This window comes from Furipterus horrens, unplaced genomic scaffold (assembly GCF_987537825.1).
Source record: "Furipterus horrens unplaced genomic scaffold, mFurHor1.1.pri manual_scaffold_2, whole genome shotgun sequence".
In the NCBI taxonomy this organism is placed as follows: Eukaryota; Metazoa; Chordata; class Mammalia; order Chiroptera; family Furipteridae; genus Furipterus; species Furipterus horrens.
The window spans coordinates 159,837,471-159,854,327 of record NW_028327172.1 but is presented as its reverse complement, the minus strand read 5'-3'; the positions used below and the strand labels follow the sequence as shown (position 1 = coordinate 159,854,327).

The window sequence follows — 16,857 nt, the reverse complement described above, 5'->3', positions numbered from 1 at the left end:
GCAAGATTCTCTGCTTTTGAATATGCAGTCCCTCTCTCTGAAATGATCACCCATCCCAACCCCTTGTGCTCTTATTAAAACATGTATATGCTCTTCCAGACACACATCAAACACCATTCCTCTGTAAAGATTTATCTGATATTCCCTCTACCCTACCCAGGAAAATAATTGAAAGACACCACCTCTATGCTCTCACAGGACTTTCTGAACACCCATAACATAGTACTCATATTAAATATTGTATCTATATATTCACATATCTACCATCTCTCTATGAGCTGCAATGGAATAAATAGGGGCTTTGGAGTCAGAGAGACTTGGTATCAAATCTCAGCTTCATAACTTTCTAGCTGTGTAGCACTGGAAAAGCAGTGTTACAAATTTCATCTCCAATTAGACCAATGAGGAGATCTGTCAGAAGGTTTGATAGTTAACGAAAATTCAATGTTTAGTTTGCTCCCTCCCACTAGACCAGTGGTTCTCAGCCATAGTTGATCTGTACCCTAGGTGACATTTGGCAATGTTTGGAGATATTTTTGATTGTTAGAACTAGGCACATGCTACTGGCCAGAGATTCTGCTAAAAACATCCTAAAACACACAGGACATCCCCACAAAAAAGAATTGGTGCAAAATGTGAAAAGTTGAGAAACCCTGCACCGAAGTATGACGGCAAAATATTCATTTTTATATTCTCACTACACTGTGCCTGGTAATACAGGTGCTCAATGACTCTCTGTTGAATGAAAGAATCAAGTGAAAGACCAAAGACACAAGATACTGTTCCTGCCCTCTAATAATCAAGTGAGAGAAAAAAAATTTTTAAGCCAGTGATCCACACACAATACACAGAATAAGGAACAATTAACTAAAAGAACACACAATAAAGAAAGTAAATTTTGAGTTGGGAATTAAAGGAAGACCTTGAGTTTTCAATCAGAAGGAACAGATATCAGTGCACAGAGATATTCAAATAGCTACAGGGTGCCATATAAGGGAAAGAGTGTAAGTGGTTAAGGTCACAGCCAGTAAGGTTAGTCAGTGCATAATTAAGAAGTGCCTTGTATACTGTACAAAGGAGATACAATAAGGTGATAATAGTGGGTTTTAAACAGGTAAATGATATGATGGCAATGTGCTGAACAAGTAGACTGAGAAATGACCAAAAATAGAGAACAGTCCATCAATCTAGTAATTCTACTAGAATCTGCCCCTCGAAAGCAAGCAAGGGACCCCTTCTAAGTAGAAGGTCCTTTAATACCCATGCAAGTTAACATAAAAAAGATAGAGATATAGATATTCTATTTTTTAAAGCTTTTAAAATGAAGAGCAATACTTTAAATTAGTAAATGCCTATAGTTTACAAAGCAAATTTTATAATGTAGTCACTTACCAAATTAATTTCCTAACAGTTAATAATGTCATTCTATTAGCCTAAAAAGCAAAAGTAGAAAACAAAGCCCTTAAAAATATCCTAATGCAATGAACTCAGAATAGCCATGTTTTCAAATATATAATTTCATACTTGTTTAAGAATAATTGCTTGCTTGCAGGATTTCTGTGCAATGTTTGCAACTTGCTGTATTTTTGCAGGAATAACAAAGCCAAGTGCAGAAAGCTGACGAACTTCTCTCAGAAGAATCACCAACCGATCTGAATAATGCACTTTTAATGATCCATCATTAGGATCCAATTCCATAATTCTACTATCAGCCTCAATACTACAAAACAAAATGAATAACTTTTTTTAAGTTTTATGTTCTCTCTTCTGATGAAAAACAAGTTTTTCAACTGTTCTATAAATAAATTCAAAATTTTTTTGAATTAGTTTTCAACTGGTTATCTTTTTCATATAATATATCACAATTCCAATCTTGACAATACACTGCAATATCAAAAATATGACACTATTTCAATCAAGCAGTTTTAAACTCAGAAAACCAATCTCTGAAATAGCAGCTAAAACGCAAAAAGACATTATATCCACTATAAAAAGATTTTGACTCATTTTCTAAAAAGTTGTTTTTTCATTCCTCCTACTTTTATTAAAAAAACAATGATAACATTAAAACGGTAGGAGAAGAGATAGTCGAAAGTTTCACTTCTCTACTCTTTTTTTCATTATCTAAGAACTATCCTTTGTTTATGTGTCTTGTAAAAGTTACAGTTTCAAATTTTACACTGGGGCACACTAGTTGGCATGGATTGGACAAATTAAGCTGAGGTAATCATATTTTCATGATCTTTTTTACAGGATCAGGTTTATATAACGTTCATTCTTTTAAATCACTTCCACAATTAAGAGAACTTAAAAAGTAAGAGAACTCAGAAAGTAAGCTACTGAAAAGCAAAGAACAAATCTACTCAGCCTATTTAATAACACATAAAATAAGGCATACTTAAAAATGGATTAAAATAATGGTTTAGCTGAAACTTTCCTATTATGAACATAAGCCTGTCAGAAAATAATTACGACAATCCTTTTTGCTTTCATTTGAACCTAATCTTCCAAATTAGTTTCTACATACCAGCATATCTTAAAATATGTTCCAAAACACACTGACTCTATATGTAATATAAGTTTTACCAGGAAAGAAACAAGAAAGTGAGAGACAGGGTATTTCATTGTCAAATGGGAAACAAACAAAGTCCAACATGTTCTCTACAGCAGGTCTCAGTCCTTTGGTACGTAGTGGATCTCAGAGTGGTGAAAGTGTATGTATATTCCAAAATTAGTTGACTTCAAAATATATATATATTTTTATTTTTGCACGGAGCAACTCTCCTACTTTAGGTTCAGGGTAGAAAGAAAGAAAATTAAATGGCATGATGTTAATAGTCATTATGGCCTAGCACCTTCTGATTTTTAATATCCTCCCTATACAACTAAAATGCAAAATAAAGGGAAAGAAATTATTTATTCAGTTTAAGGAGCTACTACTTTTAAAAAGTAACAAATTTCTAAAAACTAAAACATGACAAGTCTTTAAAAATACAAATACTAATATTCTGGGAAAGTGTACCAGAACCAAAAAACAATGGTTTTCTATACTATCCATTTTAAATACCCATTAAAATAATTAGATTGACCAATTAAATTACATTCAATGTAGTTCAATATTTACCAAACCTTTAGGAACTATGTTGACACCATAGACAAATATTCTCATCACAAGAAGCTTAAAATTAACGAAATGTTACAATTTATAATGTGTGTGTGTGTGCATGTGCATATACAATAGTAATGTAAAAGGGTTGTAAAACATATACATATCAATACCAATAACAAAAAAAATCATAGAGGAGGGAAATCCTAATTCCAAAATGGGCATCTGCAGTCCGGGAATAGACATGAGAAACAAGGGGGAGGCAGTCAACCAAAACTATATCATCAAACTGCCAACCTTATAGACTTAAAAGTTGATAAACAAAAACTAACAAAATAATTGAAGAAGCAGCATTAAGTCTGAAGAAAGGAGAGGCAGAAATAACTAATTCCATCTTCCCATTTGGATTAATAACATAAGAAAAAACATTCTTTGGTAGATTTCACTGTGTAGTATATTTAAACTTACCACAAACCAGATCTAGAATCAGATAAGCCAGATTGAATATCCCTGGACCAATCATCAAATTGTTCTTGTTCATATAGTTTCAACTGGTCTAATAGATCTTCAGCACTTGGATGGAAAGAGTGAAATCCTGACAAGTCACGCAGAAGACCCTCTGCTATCCTGATGGTATCATCCACCTTAATAAGCCAAATTACAAAATTATGTATTATTTAAAACCTAGCAAAATTAGCATAAAATAAACCCACTTCTCTGATCTGTGATTCAAGAACTATTTTCCCATTTATCTATGAATAACACAAGGGAAGATTTGCAAGTGAATATAAGAATATCAACCCCTAGTTTGTTTCTGAATAACACAACCTCAGGATAGCAAAACACAGAGGATAATGCATACAAGGCATAATCTGAAAAGTAAGGTAATGGAAATTCAGGTGAAATTCCAAGAATTCAGCAATATTCCTAACCATGTTAAGCAGCAATTTAGGTGCTTGGCTACATGCGCTGGTTACTATCTCAAACAATAGTTAGGCCAATTTGAATGGCAATTTAAAGGAGAGAAATCCCTTTCCTTCATAACTGTACAAACAACATTGTAAGACCCTGGAAGCTGGCAGACAGAAAATCAAACATCCAAAATACAAACTTGGAATAGATACAAATCTTAAACATGTTGGCCCTTATAATACTCTATATCTGTGCAGTGTAAAGGATGCTTTTCTCTTCAATATTTTCTAAGAAGGTAATCACCTGGAACAACTGCAACTGGAATAATAAATGATTTCATAATTTTCTCTATACAAGGAAGGAAAAGAACCAATACAACCTCCTCAGCACACCTTTTTAAAATTCTACATTTCACATGAAAATTTGATGAATATGCCAAGGAAAACAGAAAAATATTTTTAATGTTTTCACTATAGTTCTAGAGTGACTTCTACATTAATTTAGCACATTCTACAATTACTGTTCTTCAACTTTTATTAAAATGAATACCTTCAGTTTCAACTGGCGAACCCAAACTATATTATTGACAACTTCTGAAAGGTTTTTGCCAGAAAGTGGTCCAGATGCATCACCAGGAATTCCTCGGCATCGAATCTCAAAGTCTAATCGAAAGTCTATAAAAGTTAATTCAAACAAATGATCACACATTCAGCAAAGATTTCCTAAATATCCTTCACATTCCAAGACCTATGTCAAATGTTGTAAACAGAAAAATAGTAAGAGTTGGTCCCTTACCCTCAGGGACTGTACCATATCAAATGAGACAGAGAAAAAAATAATGGGTAATTTCATAGAATGTGTCATTTACAACAGAAATAGTAAACTACTCTTCAGCAAATACAGGTCATAAATGTATTCTTAATCCTAAATGGCATACCAAATATAAAAAAGTAACCTACAAAAATATTTTCTCAAGCAAATATTATAATTCCTGATAAACTTGTACCTTTCACTGAGTCCACAAGCCTTGCCAGTAAAGTTTCTCTTTCTAACATCAATTCTTTGCTTATAATTGGACGCTTCACCAACTCTTTATATTTCAGAAATGCTTGAAGAAGCTAATATAAAATAAAATAAGTACGGTTATCCAAAGTGGACTGCCTTGGTCAATACATATGTATCTCCTAAAGTAACTTAAAGAAAATATTAAAAGTAAGATATTTCAAAATTTTACCTGCTGTGGACTATCTTGAATTTCTGAAATATAATTTTTCAATTTTCCTGCTATTTTTCGTTCCGCAGGTGCAATAATTTTTTCACATTGAGACACTGCAGCTTTCCATAAAGGCTAAACAAATTATAAATACTGTTAGACTTCAATATTTTTAAAAATCTTCCTTTAGATATAACACAAAACAAAAACTATATTTAGAAATATATATATTCAACCTCAGTATATGGATTATATTGCACCGGATTCAGGCCACTAAAAGGTTCAAATACTCGAGCCAGGATTTTCTCTTCACTAGCAGGTAAAAAATAGAGAAGCTTCACATGAATTGTTCTAACAGCCAAGACCTAAAACATAAAATATTAAAACAACAAATTTATTTAAACCAATACATCTACACAAATAAGTCTAAAACCTAAATATACTGGGCAAGAATTTCTTTACCTAGGTTCTCTGAGATGATCAATAAAATTGAAACTATAATTTTGAGAATTACTACTCACCAATATTCCATGTAGCGCATACTATATCAGGACATTAATCAGTGTGCTCAAATCTAGTGAAAATATATAAAATCTAAATATTTTTTAATCCTCACCTGGGGATATGTTTACTGATTTTTTATTTTTTATTTTTAATCTTCACCCAAGGATAGGTTTTTACTGATTTTAGAAAGGGAGATAGAGAGAGAGAAACATCCATTGGTTGCCTCCCATATGCGCCCGGACCAGGGATTGAACTTGCAGCCTTTCGGTGCACAGGACAACACTACAACCAACTGAGCAAGCCTGCAAGGTTAAAATCTAAATATTTTTAAACTAAGCATAAAGTTCTTTTAAGTTTTAGCTTCTCTAAATATAGTATCTTGATATTCATTATTCTGCATTACATTACAATTCTGGTAATGAAACAATATTAACAACTCTATTATGTACAATTTACAAACAGCAGGAAAACAAATTATTATACTTTCTGTTTAAAATTTCCACTAACAATCAAGAGGTGCTCAAAAGGTTAAGTAAAAATACTATAAACTTCCATTTGGGTCAGAAATGTCAGTTGGTACAAACTCTTATTTTATTTTATTACCTTGCTAAAAACAGAAGTCCAATTTATAAATCCTGCCTACTGAAAAGAGCTAAAAGCATAGATAACTAAGTAAAACTGGAACACTTCCCTAACCAGATTTGTTGTTAAATACCATTTTTCACTAAAAAGAACCAGGTTGTTTGGAGAAATGACTAATTCCAGGTACGAAACAGAAAATGTAAAAGATGGGCTAGTACATTTTGAGGGGCTTGAAAGTAAGGAAATTATCAAAGAAATATTGGATTCACCTCAAAATGACACGAGAGCCAAGTTACAGGAGGCACTCAGCGCCAGGCGTGAAACAATTTAAATAAAATAGTAAATATAGTGGATGGAAACACATAAAATATAACAAGTCTTGGGTTCATAATACTACTACTGAAAAACATTTCATTGATTGCCTGTGGAACTTGCTATGACACCAACTTATTCGTTGTTCTAAAAAGTGATTAGTGAAAGGTAAGAAATAATTGTCTATACTGCTACTCCTATATAGACTTTACTTCAGGGTAAGTAAATACACCGATGAAAAAAAGTTCTTCCATCATCAGTAACAAATGTAGGAAGAACAGAATTAGAAAATCTCCAATTTACAGCTCCTCATGGTCACTAATGGCTCTAAAATCACTAAGAAAAAAATTGATGGAGAGCATTGTAACAGTTAGATCAGGCTAACCATACTAAGCCCACATATCAAACTAAAAGTAGGAAAGAATCTATGAAGCAGCTGAGACAGTGAAAAAAATGAAAACTGGTTAGATATAAAATAATATTAAGAAATTACTGTAATTTTGTTGGATGCTATAGTGGTATTGTGATTATGTTTGAAGGGTGAAAGTATATGATTTCTTGAATTGGCTTTGAAAATACTCTAGTAAAAAAAAAAAAGGGAAGGCAGGGTATAAAAGATGGAATAAGAACTGAATAATGTCCAAAGCTATTGAAAATGAGTAATGACTACATCAGCATTCATTATATTATTTAAGTATGTTTAAAATTTTTCCATAATGAAAAGATTTTAAAAATTCCCAAAGAACTATGGTTTCCAAAGCAGAAAAGGAAAGTCAGCTTTGCAATCTTTGCATAGTCTCTTCTTCCCTGCCCCTTCAAGCTAAATATATAAATCCTATACCAAAACTCATAACTTACGAAAATTAAGCAGTTGTTTCAAATATTGCCATTGAATACACCCCTAAAAAGCTGTCTTGCCTGAAAACAAGTTCAGTCATCAAGAGAATGTCTGATAGATTCCACACAAGTGGATTATCTTTTTTATAACCTGGAACAAAACAGAAGTTCACAACTTACAAGCTGAACAGTCACACATCGAAGAAAAAGAAAGCGGGTGGAAACCAGCACTCAGCGAACGCCCACTGTGCACCTGGCACTGTGCCATTTGACTGTCATAAACTATTTCACATAAACTTTAATCCTTCTTCTCTCCCCAAAAATATGGAGAGTTCCTGTCAGATGTGTAACTTATTAATTAAAAACTACATTCAATTCATAACCAAATGAGGAGCTACTTCACACTTGAAGACAAAGAGTCAAATAACCAAATAATACCTCTTCGAGGCGTTTGCTGAGTTTTTCAAGTGTTTCAGGGAAATATTTTTCATTTTTCCATGGATGAGGAACATAGCGCTGCCACACCTGACCTGTTAGATGATTACAGGCCATCACCCACTGTTCACAAATTGAAATACCAGCTTTCAGATTTTCTTTCACAAGATAATAAGGATCTTCCCACAAGTTCAAAGTTCCCAATTTTTTCTGAACAAATCTTCCAAATGAACCACCTAATAAAACATAAAGCAAACTTTTTAATGGAAATGTATTTTTATAAAAATTATAGAATACATGCTTATGACAAAATTAATATACAAATTATCAAACTAAGGTTCTGTGAAATACCCAATTCACACCCTTAGACTAGCACTATCAATAACAAATATTCTCAAAAAACAGAAGTAGTTTTCTGAGTCAAAAGTATTTGTACTTTTAACAGATAAGCTAAGATATTAAAGAACTTTTCAGTTCATTACAAAATAAATTCTAAATTAATACATGCATAGGGACTGAAAACATATGTAAATGTAGCTGTACTAATGGTCCAAGAATTTGATACACGTTTAAAAGCAACCAACTATATAAACATATCTATTTAAATAATTCTATATGATTTGCTTTAAGAATTACTTGAAGCAACAATTATTATATTAAGGAACATTTAAAGAAAAAAATAATATGAAATAAAACAGGATTCCAAAATTTTTTCTTTACTAGTACCTATGATATCTAAGAGATGTAACATCCGTGACTCAGGATAACAATCGTGCTCCGTTTGTCTCCACGCATCATCGACAACATCCCGAGTAGTCTCCACCAAGTCAACGACTTCCAATAAAGATAGATTGTCCAAGTTATAAAATTCCTAAAACCAAAATTCATTCATTTTTTTAAATAATCATACATTTACCTTGGGCAATATAGTAAAAATGTTCTCAGACTTTTTCAACTGCTACAACTTTAATATTTGCCATGTTATTGTCTCCCTTTTCTACCAGATGATACATTACTTCCTTATGCAAACACACTCTAGTTCTTTCACAAACATAAATTTTGTGAAAGTCAGAAAAACACCAAGAATTACAAAAAATCTATTCATCTATTTTTACACTTGGTCTAATTTTCTTTAAATTTGGATTCATTTCTTTAATTTACCCAAATGGAGGTAGTCTTAATATCATATATATGCTACGCATTGTAGTTGGCCTATCTTCATTCATTTACTGTATTGCATAATGTTACCAATAACATAATCATAGTACGAGACTTATTATTCTACATGTCATCAATGCTACAAAAAAGTTAAAACCATTTCAAACACTTCATTAAAATATTATTGAAATAATACTGGAAACAAATAGAAAATGACTTTATATCTATTTTGAAAACAACAGATATTTAAAAACCATAATTAAAATGGTCACTTATTTAACCCCTCTGTAGATACGTCAAGGAATAATTATCAAGCAAGTATAAAACTAAGACTTTTTAAATTACAGAGTACGTCAAAATGCTAATTTGAATAAAGTGAACATTCTTTCAAATGAACACAGATTAACTGCATGTGGATAAACCTGTTGGGATATTAAGTTTTTGTTTTTCCTTATCTACCTGCAGAAAAGTAATTATGTTTGAGAAAAATATTTACTAGAGATTAGAATTTAACTTCTTTAAAAGTTTAGATTTTAATGCATTAAATATGAGTTTAATAACTCATATTTTTAATGAGCTATACTCATATTAAATACACTTAAGTAAACCTTGCTATATATAATGGATCTATTGTATTCATAACCATCAAGTAATGATTTTAAAACAGAGATAAATTTATTAAAAGTACAATCCTAAAGTGCTTTTTTCAAAAGCCTAATGTGTAAATGTATGAATCACATACTCTTGCAATTCTTTCAAATAATTCTTTAAAATAACTGGCTCTTTCTTGACTAATCTGTTTATTTCCGCGATGAGCCTGTTCTATCCAAAACTGGAACTCATCATTTGGTGTAAGAATACCTGAAAAAGTGAAAAATATATATGTCAATTGAAAGTGAAAAGCCATAAAGTAATCTGGTTTATTTGCTGATTTCAAATGTTTCCTATATTCTTGAGGACACACGGAAAAGTTTTATGATTTCTATCAACAGAAAGTTCTTACTGGAAATAGTAACAATACCAGGTTTATACTTCACATCAAGTTTACTGCTAAATATGATTCCCATATGCTTTTGTGTCAGTCAATCAATCATACCTATACTGTCAGTCTGCTTCTTAATCTATGAATCTGCTTCTCCAACACAAGACTTTCCTAAATCTTATTCCAAAACCATTCATGCTATTGAATATTACCCAAATTGGAAATTATTGTGATTTACTCAAAAAATGTTTGCTGTTTAATTTCAAAATATAAGCAAATTAAAATAATTTTACTTTTAAATTTGCTTTAAGTTTTCCAAAGAACTGGAAAAATCTCTATTATCCTAATTACATGCTAGAAACAAATGCACTATTTTTCTGAGTCTGTGGAATTCAAAAAGCATTTAATTTACCAATCAAGCAATAAATAATACTATAACCAATATTTTAAAATAAGTATTTGTATATGGCATACATTAATTGTTCATATGAGTTTTTCTATAGCCATAATAAAATTATAATGAACTTTAGATAAAATAGATTTTCAAATAAAAGTCAATGACCTATTATCTTTACAAGGTACATAATTAGGGTCAAGTCTCATTTTTCAAGGACTCTACAGTTAGAAATTCACCTACTTGCTAACATTTAATTTACCTGCTTGCTAATATTTATCTGTAAATTAAAATCAATACTAGCGGTGTTTTAGTGGTCATTTGCAGAGCAGGGAAAAAATCTGAGTTGCCCAGACACACAGTTTCCCAGCTGACGTTAAATAAAGTGGCACTGCCTTCTCTTTTCCTACCTCCTAGTAAACAGAAATCTTTTCTGCAGTCTTTTGTAATCGATTTACAGCCACATTTTTCACATTTTTGTGCTTTTTGTTGGTTATTTTACCAGTTAAAATGGTCCCCAGGCACGGAGTTGAAGTGCTCTCAGGTGTTTGTAAGCACAAGCACACTGTGATGTGCCTTCCAGAGAAAACACCTGTTAGATAAGCTTGATTCAGACATGAGTTACACTGTTGGCCACTAAGTCAATGTTAATTAAACAGTAATACAAATAAGTAAAATCTTTTTAAACAGAAACACACATATGACAAAATTACGTGTTTGGCAGTTAACAAAAATGTTATGACCTAAGGCTCATAGGAACACCACCCTGTATTTTCCCTTAGGAGCTATGGTTCAGTATTGACTAGTTCGGTGTTCATGGTAACTTTATAGAACATAGCTACTGCAAAAAACAAGAATCAACTATATTTTCTATTTCCATGAATTGCATATTGTTAAAGATTACATTTTCATCTCCTCCAAATTTATACAGATCTGATCTATTCATATAAAAGCAGCTTAGGCTCAGAGAAGATCCAAAAGTGTGAAAATAAGTCTGTAAAGAAGTATATTAATTTACTATTAAGACAATCGTTTTACTTTTTATTGATTAAACTATTGTTATATACCTCTTGTGTCATCTTCCTTAAATTTTAATTTTGATAAATTAGTGTCTGATCTGCGTACCACTACACCCAATCCGGCTTCTAGTTCACTCAAAAGATTCTGAAGTTTGGGATCAAAGTTTCTGCTCCATTCCTCATCCTAAAAAAAAAAGAGACAAGAGCAAACAATTATCAAAAGCTTGCCAATCAAACTGACTTCCTAGAACACTATCAAAGAACTAAGTCCAAATATACCTACTTCACTCAAAGCTTGACACTACTTCATCTCATATGGGAGAAAAAAGTCCTTACAGCAATGGAAGAGCTTATGTAAATTCTAAAAGAATATGTATTTAAACTGAAAAACTAAAATACTGATGATATTAACAGCATATAAAGTAATACTTATATTTGTTTATGAAAGCATTTACCCAAATAACCTAAGTTAAAAAAAGAAAATTAACCATACAGTTACTTTACTCACCTTTAACAACATTGGCGCAAATACTTGCCGTACTGCTTGATAAAGGGAATTTATAGGTGATTCTAACATAGATGAAACAAGAATGTTATTATGTAGATTCTGATCAGTAATTACTTCAGGTCGCAACTTGAAAAACACCAGCACTTTATCCTTTGTGTCAGCAAAATCAATCTAAAGTGATAAATAATTTTCAATATTACCTTCAAAAAAGTATATTATTTGAAAAAAATGCTCCCCAAAATATTGTATCACTATAATGTTCTTCCTTGGAATAATAGTTAAAGCAGTTATATAACATATTACTACCAATCTATCTCTGCTCCTTAAGAATATTTGGGTTTTCAAAGGTTTCTCCACTTCCATGTGATTATATCATAAAATTATTTTGATAAGTGATTTGTAACCAGAAAACAATATATAAATATTGATGACATACACTGCTAACTATTCCAGCCAGATTCAGATCAAAGCTGTGTGCCCCAGGTACACACTGATAAATAGTATATCTCTCCATTAAATTCCAGGAAGTCTATAACAAGGATTTTAATTACCCTCTTTTTCACTTGTACATAAAATCAAAACTACCAAAAAAACTTACTTGTCTGTCTCTTCAAATAATCTTATTTGAACCAAAAATATATTCTTCAGTGTATTTGATCATCAAACGTTTTTATTAAATTATCATATGACTAGATTAATTAAAATTGGAACTGAATGAGCTAAATTGGAATTTACTAAAGCAAACAGGTTTAAAATAGGTCAGTTAATAGCAATTAGTTCATTATCTGAAAAGTATACTGCCTAAAGTTTTTGCATTATATACATATTTTCAGTTATCATTTCTTTTCCCAGAAAGAGAAGTCCATGGATTAAAAAGCTTTCAAACAAGTTCACTCACCTTCTAGATAAGTGAGTTTTCATGCTACTTTTCTTTTATCCCAATCATCCTGTTTTTTAGTTACCAGGAAGAACTGGCATTTATTGGTGTAGTTGCATTACTCAGACTCTCGTTTTCACACATTAGAATTCTATTGCTAGTGTGATCACTTTACCCCAAGTACAAGCAAATGGATTAACAAGCTACAGATGTGTAGATCTGAAAAATTCACTCTTTAGTAGTTAAGTAGTACACATCCTTAACTTTCTCCTCTCTCCTACTTGAAAAAAATACACATTTTATAATCATACTTTGAAAACAGAAACTAGAGACACTGGTCAAGGCTCCCTGGGGCGCCAGACAGGTCAATAAGTTTCGTCCTAGCCAAAGTCAGACTTAAAGCAAAGGTTCAGTTGGCTACAGCTGCTCAACGTTCCCTGAGAAAAGGAAAAAGGAGTGAACACTCCCAGCTGCCTCTCCTCCCAGTTTCCCTATCATTGGCAACTACCACTTTCTCTTAATTGACAATATGTTACTTAGTAACTATTCACTCAAGGTGTAAAAGTTTTTCTTTTTGAGGGTGCAAAATACCACTATCCCCTACTGGGACAGATCAGAGATCAACATATACAACCCGCAACCAGTCTGTGTACCACCCACAAGCTAAAAATAGTTTCTACATTTTTTTTAAATCAAAGAAATAACATTTCATAACACGTGGTCATTATATAAAATTCAAATATCGGTGTCCAAAAATAAGTTTTACTAGAATGCAGCCATATTCATTAATTTATATATTGTCTATGGCTGCTTTCACACTACAATGGCAGAGCTGAATGTGTGACAGAGGCCTTGTGGTCTGCAAAGTCTAAAATATTTATTATCTGGCATATTACAGAAAGGTTTGTCAACCTCTGTCCTGAAATATAAACCAGATCATATCTTCCCCTTGCTCAAGACTACCAATGACTTGGTAAAAATTATCAATGACTTCCTAATTCCCCCAAAAGGTGTACAAGGTCCTAAATGATCAGCCTGTGACATAATCTTCCACACCCAGTTACTCATTAAACTAAACCTCAGCAAGCACTCTGAATTTTATTTTTTCCTGCTGCTTGTAACCAAGGTGAGACCCAGCTCAGGGCCTTGGTACTTACAATCTTTTCTGTTCAGTACACTCTTTTCCTAAATCTTATGTATGCCTACAATTCATTATTTAAATCTCACTTCAAAGGTCACTAATCCAAACAGGTGTTCCCTCTTACTCTATTTTAATACAGTTCTCTATGCCCCATCACTACTTTAACATTTTAAAGAGCATTTATCAATACTCAGAAATATGCTACATATGTATCTGTGTGTAAGTATTTAGCCTGTCTTTGTCAACTCAAATGTTACTCCTTGAAGACAAACTCTGACATGCTCATTACGGCTTTGTTACCAGCACCTAGAACAGTGTCACACCTATAGAAGGTACACACTGAAATATTTTACTTACTTATTAAATCATGCTGACTTTCTGACATCTAAAGTACAACTGAAAACATAATACAACATTGCAAATATGAAAAATATGTACCGTGGTGTATGATTAAAAATAAAATACAACGGCATTAACCTTTCCAGGTAATAGCTTCGATTTTCAATATCCACCCAAGATACATGTTCACAAATTAAAACCTCTCCTCATCTTGTTTTCCTATTACACTCCAAAATTTCACTGGTGTTTCCAACAGTACATCCCAATTATATCATTTGTTAAGTATGTCATTGACTGGAGTGATGCTCTGGGAGGCAGAAGCAGGGGTTCCAATTCTGAATTAGAGAAGTGGGATAGTTAACACATAGGATGTAACCTTTGTGCCTTACTTTCCTCAGCCATAAAATGGAAATAAAAAGTTTCTTAGTGTTGTTGTGGATACTAAATGTGCCAATACACACAAAATGCTTAGGAACTGTGCCTGACAAGTGTAGAGAGAAAATAAACGTGAGCTATGACTATCAATCCTTTCCATATCTTCACAAACCCACCACCAAGCCTAGCAAAGTGCTTTGCAGATACTGACATCAAAATAAAAATGTATTGACTAGAATTGAATTAAATCCAAGACTAAAGACCCATAGTGAATGTGGTGGATGACCCAATCATCCTACAAAAATGTACTCAGTGTTTGCTGTGTGTCAAATACTGTTAGACCCAGGGATATGGGTGAACACCAGAGGAATGGGTTTAAAAATATGGGGATGATTTGCTACCTTTCATTCATTGATGAGCCCCTTTAATGTGTGAGGTAATTTTTTCCATGTATTACTCTACCATGTATAAATATGTATGTATTTGTTAACTTATTAACATATTTATCCTGATTATAAATGCAACCGTTTCTTGAGCAATCCTGCCAGTGAAGGCAGCAGTGCAGTAAATAAATCATTACATCACATATTGATAAATAAAATAGACATAACTGGATACTCCGAGTTGTTATCACGTGAAAAAAAATCAGAAATGAAGTGCTGGGGAAGGAGCCAAGATTGGCAGCGTCCTGGACTTAAGACAAACCTTCCAAGATTTCACTTCCTGGGAAATCTTTAGCACACTGGGTGGAGGCAGCCAGGCTGCGACCAGTGCACACCAAGTTTCTCTGGAGAGGAAAATCAGCGATGGTAGCCAAGGCTCAGGATGGAGGAGGCAGTACCGCCTCCCAGGCTACACCAGGGTAAAGAAGCGCACGTGGGTGTCTGCGCGCACCGAAGGGTGGCGCCTTCCCGGGCGGCCCTCCGCAGCCCTCTCGAAGGAGCCTCTAAATGAGCGTAAGTTCGACTCCGCGGCCGGCAGCCAGGACTGGCTCTCAGGACTCCCTCGGCGCTGCTGGTGTCTGCCTCTCACTTCACCCGCCAAGGCCCAGCCTGATCCGTCCGTTTCCCGGTGTCTCCTTGTAACATCCCCGGGAGAAAGGACAGGGGATGAACAACTCCCAGCTGCCAGTTCTATTTGTTGCGCTTTTTTCCTTCGTCAGAATAAGTCATATTAAGGGGGGGGGGGGGCATCACAAATTGTACACTGAAAAATAATTTAAACCTTGTGTCACCATTACGTAAGACCTTAATTCCTAACTAATCTTTCCCACGAGTAAATTTAACCCTCAAAAGATACACTAGAACGGGCCTCAAAGAACGTCAGAAAAGAGAAAAATATTTATTTGATAACTAAATAATGTAAATGTTTTTTGTTTGTTTTTATTCCTTTGCTTGTTTCTTCTGGTTATAACCAATCTGCAGTCCTTAGCGGGGGAAAAAACTAGAAAAGAATATAATTGTTCTGTTCAAGTGTGTGGACAGGCAACCTCCTGTATCAGGTGGGATGCAAGCGTGGAAACAGCCTTTGGCTCCTGAAGAGGAGCAGACAGGGAAGGCTGAAGAGAGACACGGCATCCCCCTGGCGAGGCTGGGAGCGGAAAGGGAGCTCTGGGCAGAGGGGCGGGGAAGCATACCGCGGTAGAAAAGGAGATTCCCGCGTCGGATCGCTGCGCCCTGAGTAGCATCTGATTCCCGTCATCCAAGAAGTTGTTGATTTCAACACTGTGGTACAGCAGCGGCTGGTCCCAGGGTTCCGACACCAGTCCAAAGTAATTCTGCGCCGTAGCGAAGATGAAAAGCTTCCGAACGTCCCCCGTTTCGTCCTCCATGATTTTGGAGGTGGGGGAAAGGAAAAAAGGAAAGACGAAACCAATCGCGAGTGAAGTGCGGGAAGTAAAGGAGTGAGGAGAGCTTTGCTCAAATCCAGATCCGGCTGAGGGCCTGCATAGCTTCCCGATGGCCAAACGCAGTCACTATGGCGACGGAGCACTCGGGCGCGCAGTGGCCGGTACCTCCTCGCGCACGCGCACGCGCACGCGAAGCTCTTAGGGACGATCACCGCCTCGGAGTTCCTTAGCTGCTCACCGCAGTCATGGATTGCAAGGGATTCTAAGAAGTTGGTGCTAAGTAGCAAAACCTGCCTTTTCAAAAGTCCTGAGGC

The 16,857-nt window shown here is 34.1% G+C and overlaps 1 protein-coding gene across 1 annotated transcript in view; it reads right to left on the bottom strand.

Moving 5' to 3' along the window:
* LOC150019825 (cytoplasmic dynein 2 heavy chain 1-like) overlaps nucleotides 1-16,525 on the bottom strand; it is a 287,287-nt gene extending 270,762 nt beyond the window's left edge. The window contains exons 1-12 of the mRNA XM_090266701.1: nucleotides 16,331-16,525; nucleotides 11,963-12,133; nucleotides 11,503-11,638; nucleotides 9,802-9,920; nucleotides 8,628-8,772; nucleotides 7,905-8,137; nucleotides 5,468-5,596; nucleotides 5,253-5,366; nucleotides 5,025-5,136; nucleotides 4,568-4,692; nucleotides 3,575-3,750; nucleotides 1,525-1,720 (exon numbers count right to left, since the gene is read on the bottom strand). Of these exons, the coding sequence (XP_090122827.1) occupies nucleotides 1,525-1,720; nucleotides 3,575-3,750; nucleotides 4,568-4,692; nucleotides 5,025-5,136; nucleotides 5,253-5,366; nucleotides 5,468-5,596; nucleotides 7,905-8,137; nucleotides 8,628-8,772; nucleotides 9,802-9,920; nucleotides 11,503-11,638; nucleotides 11,963-12,133; nucleotides 16,331-16,525 (1,851 nt within the window). The remainder of the gene's footprint in view (nucleotides 1-1,524; nucleotides 1,721-3,574; nucleotides 3,751-4,567; nucleotides 4,693-5,024; nucleotides 5,137-5,252; nucleotides 5,367-5,467; nucleotides 5,597-7,904; nucleotides 8,138-8,627; nucleotides 8,773-9,801; nucleotides 9,921-11,502; nucleotides 11,639-11,962; nucleotides 12,134-16,330) is intronic.
* Nucleotides 16,526-16,857: the final 332 nt, after the last annotated feature.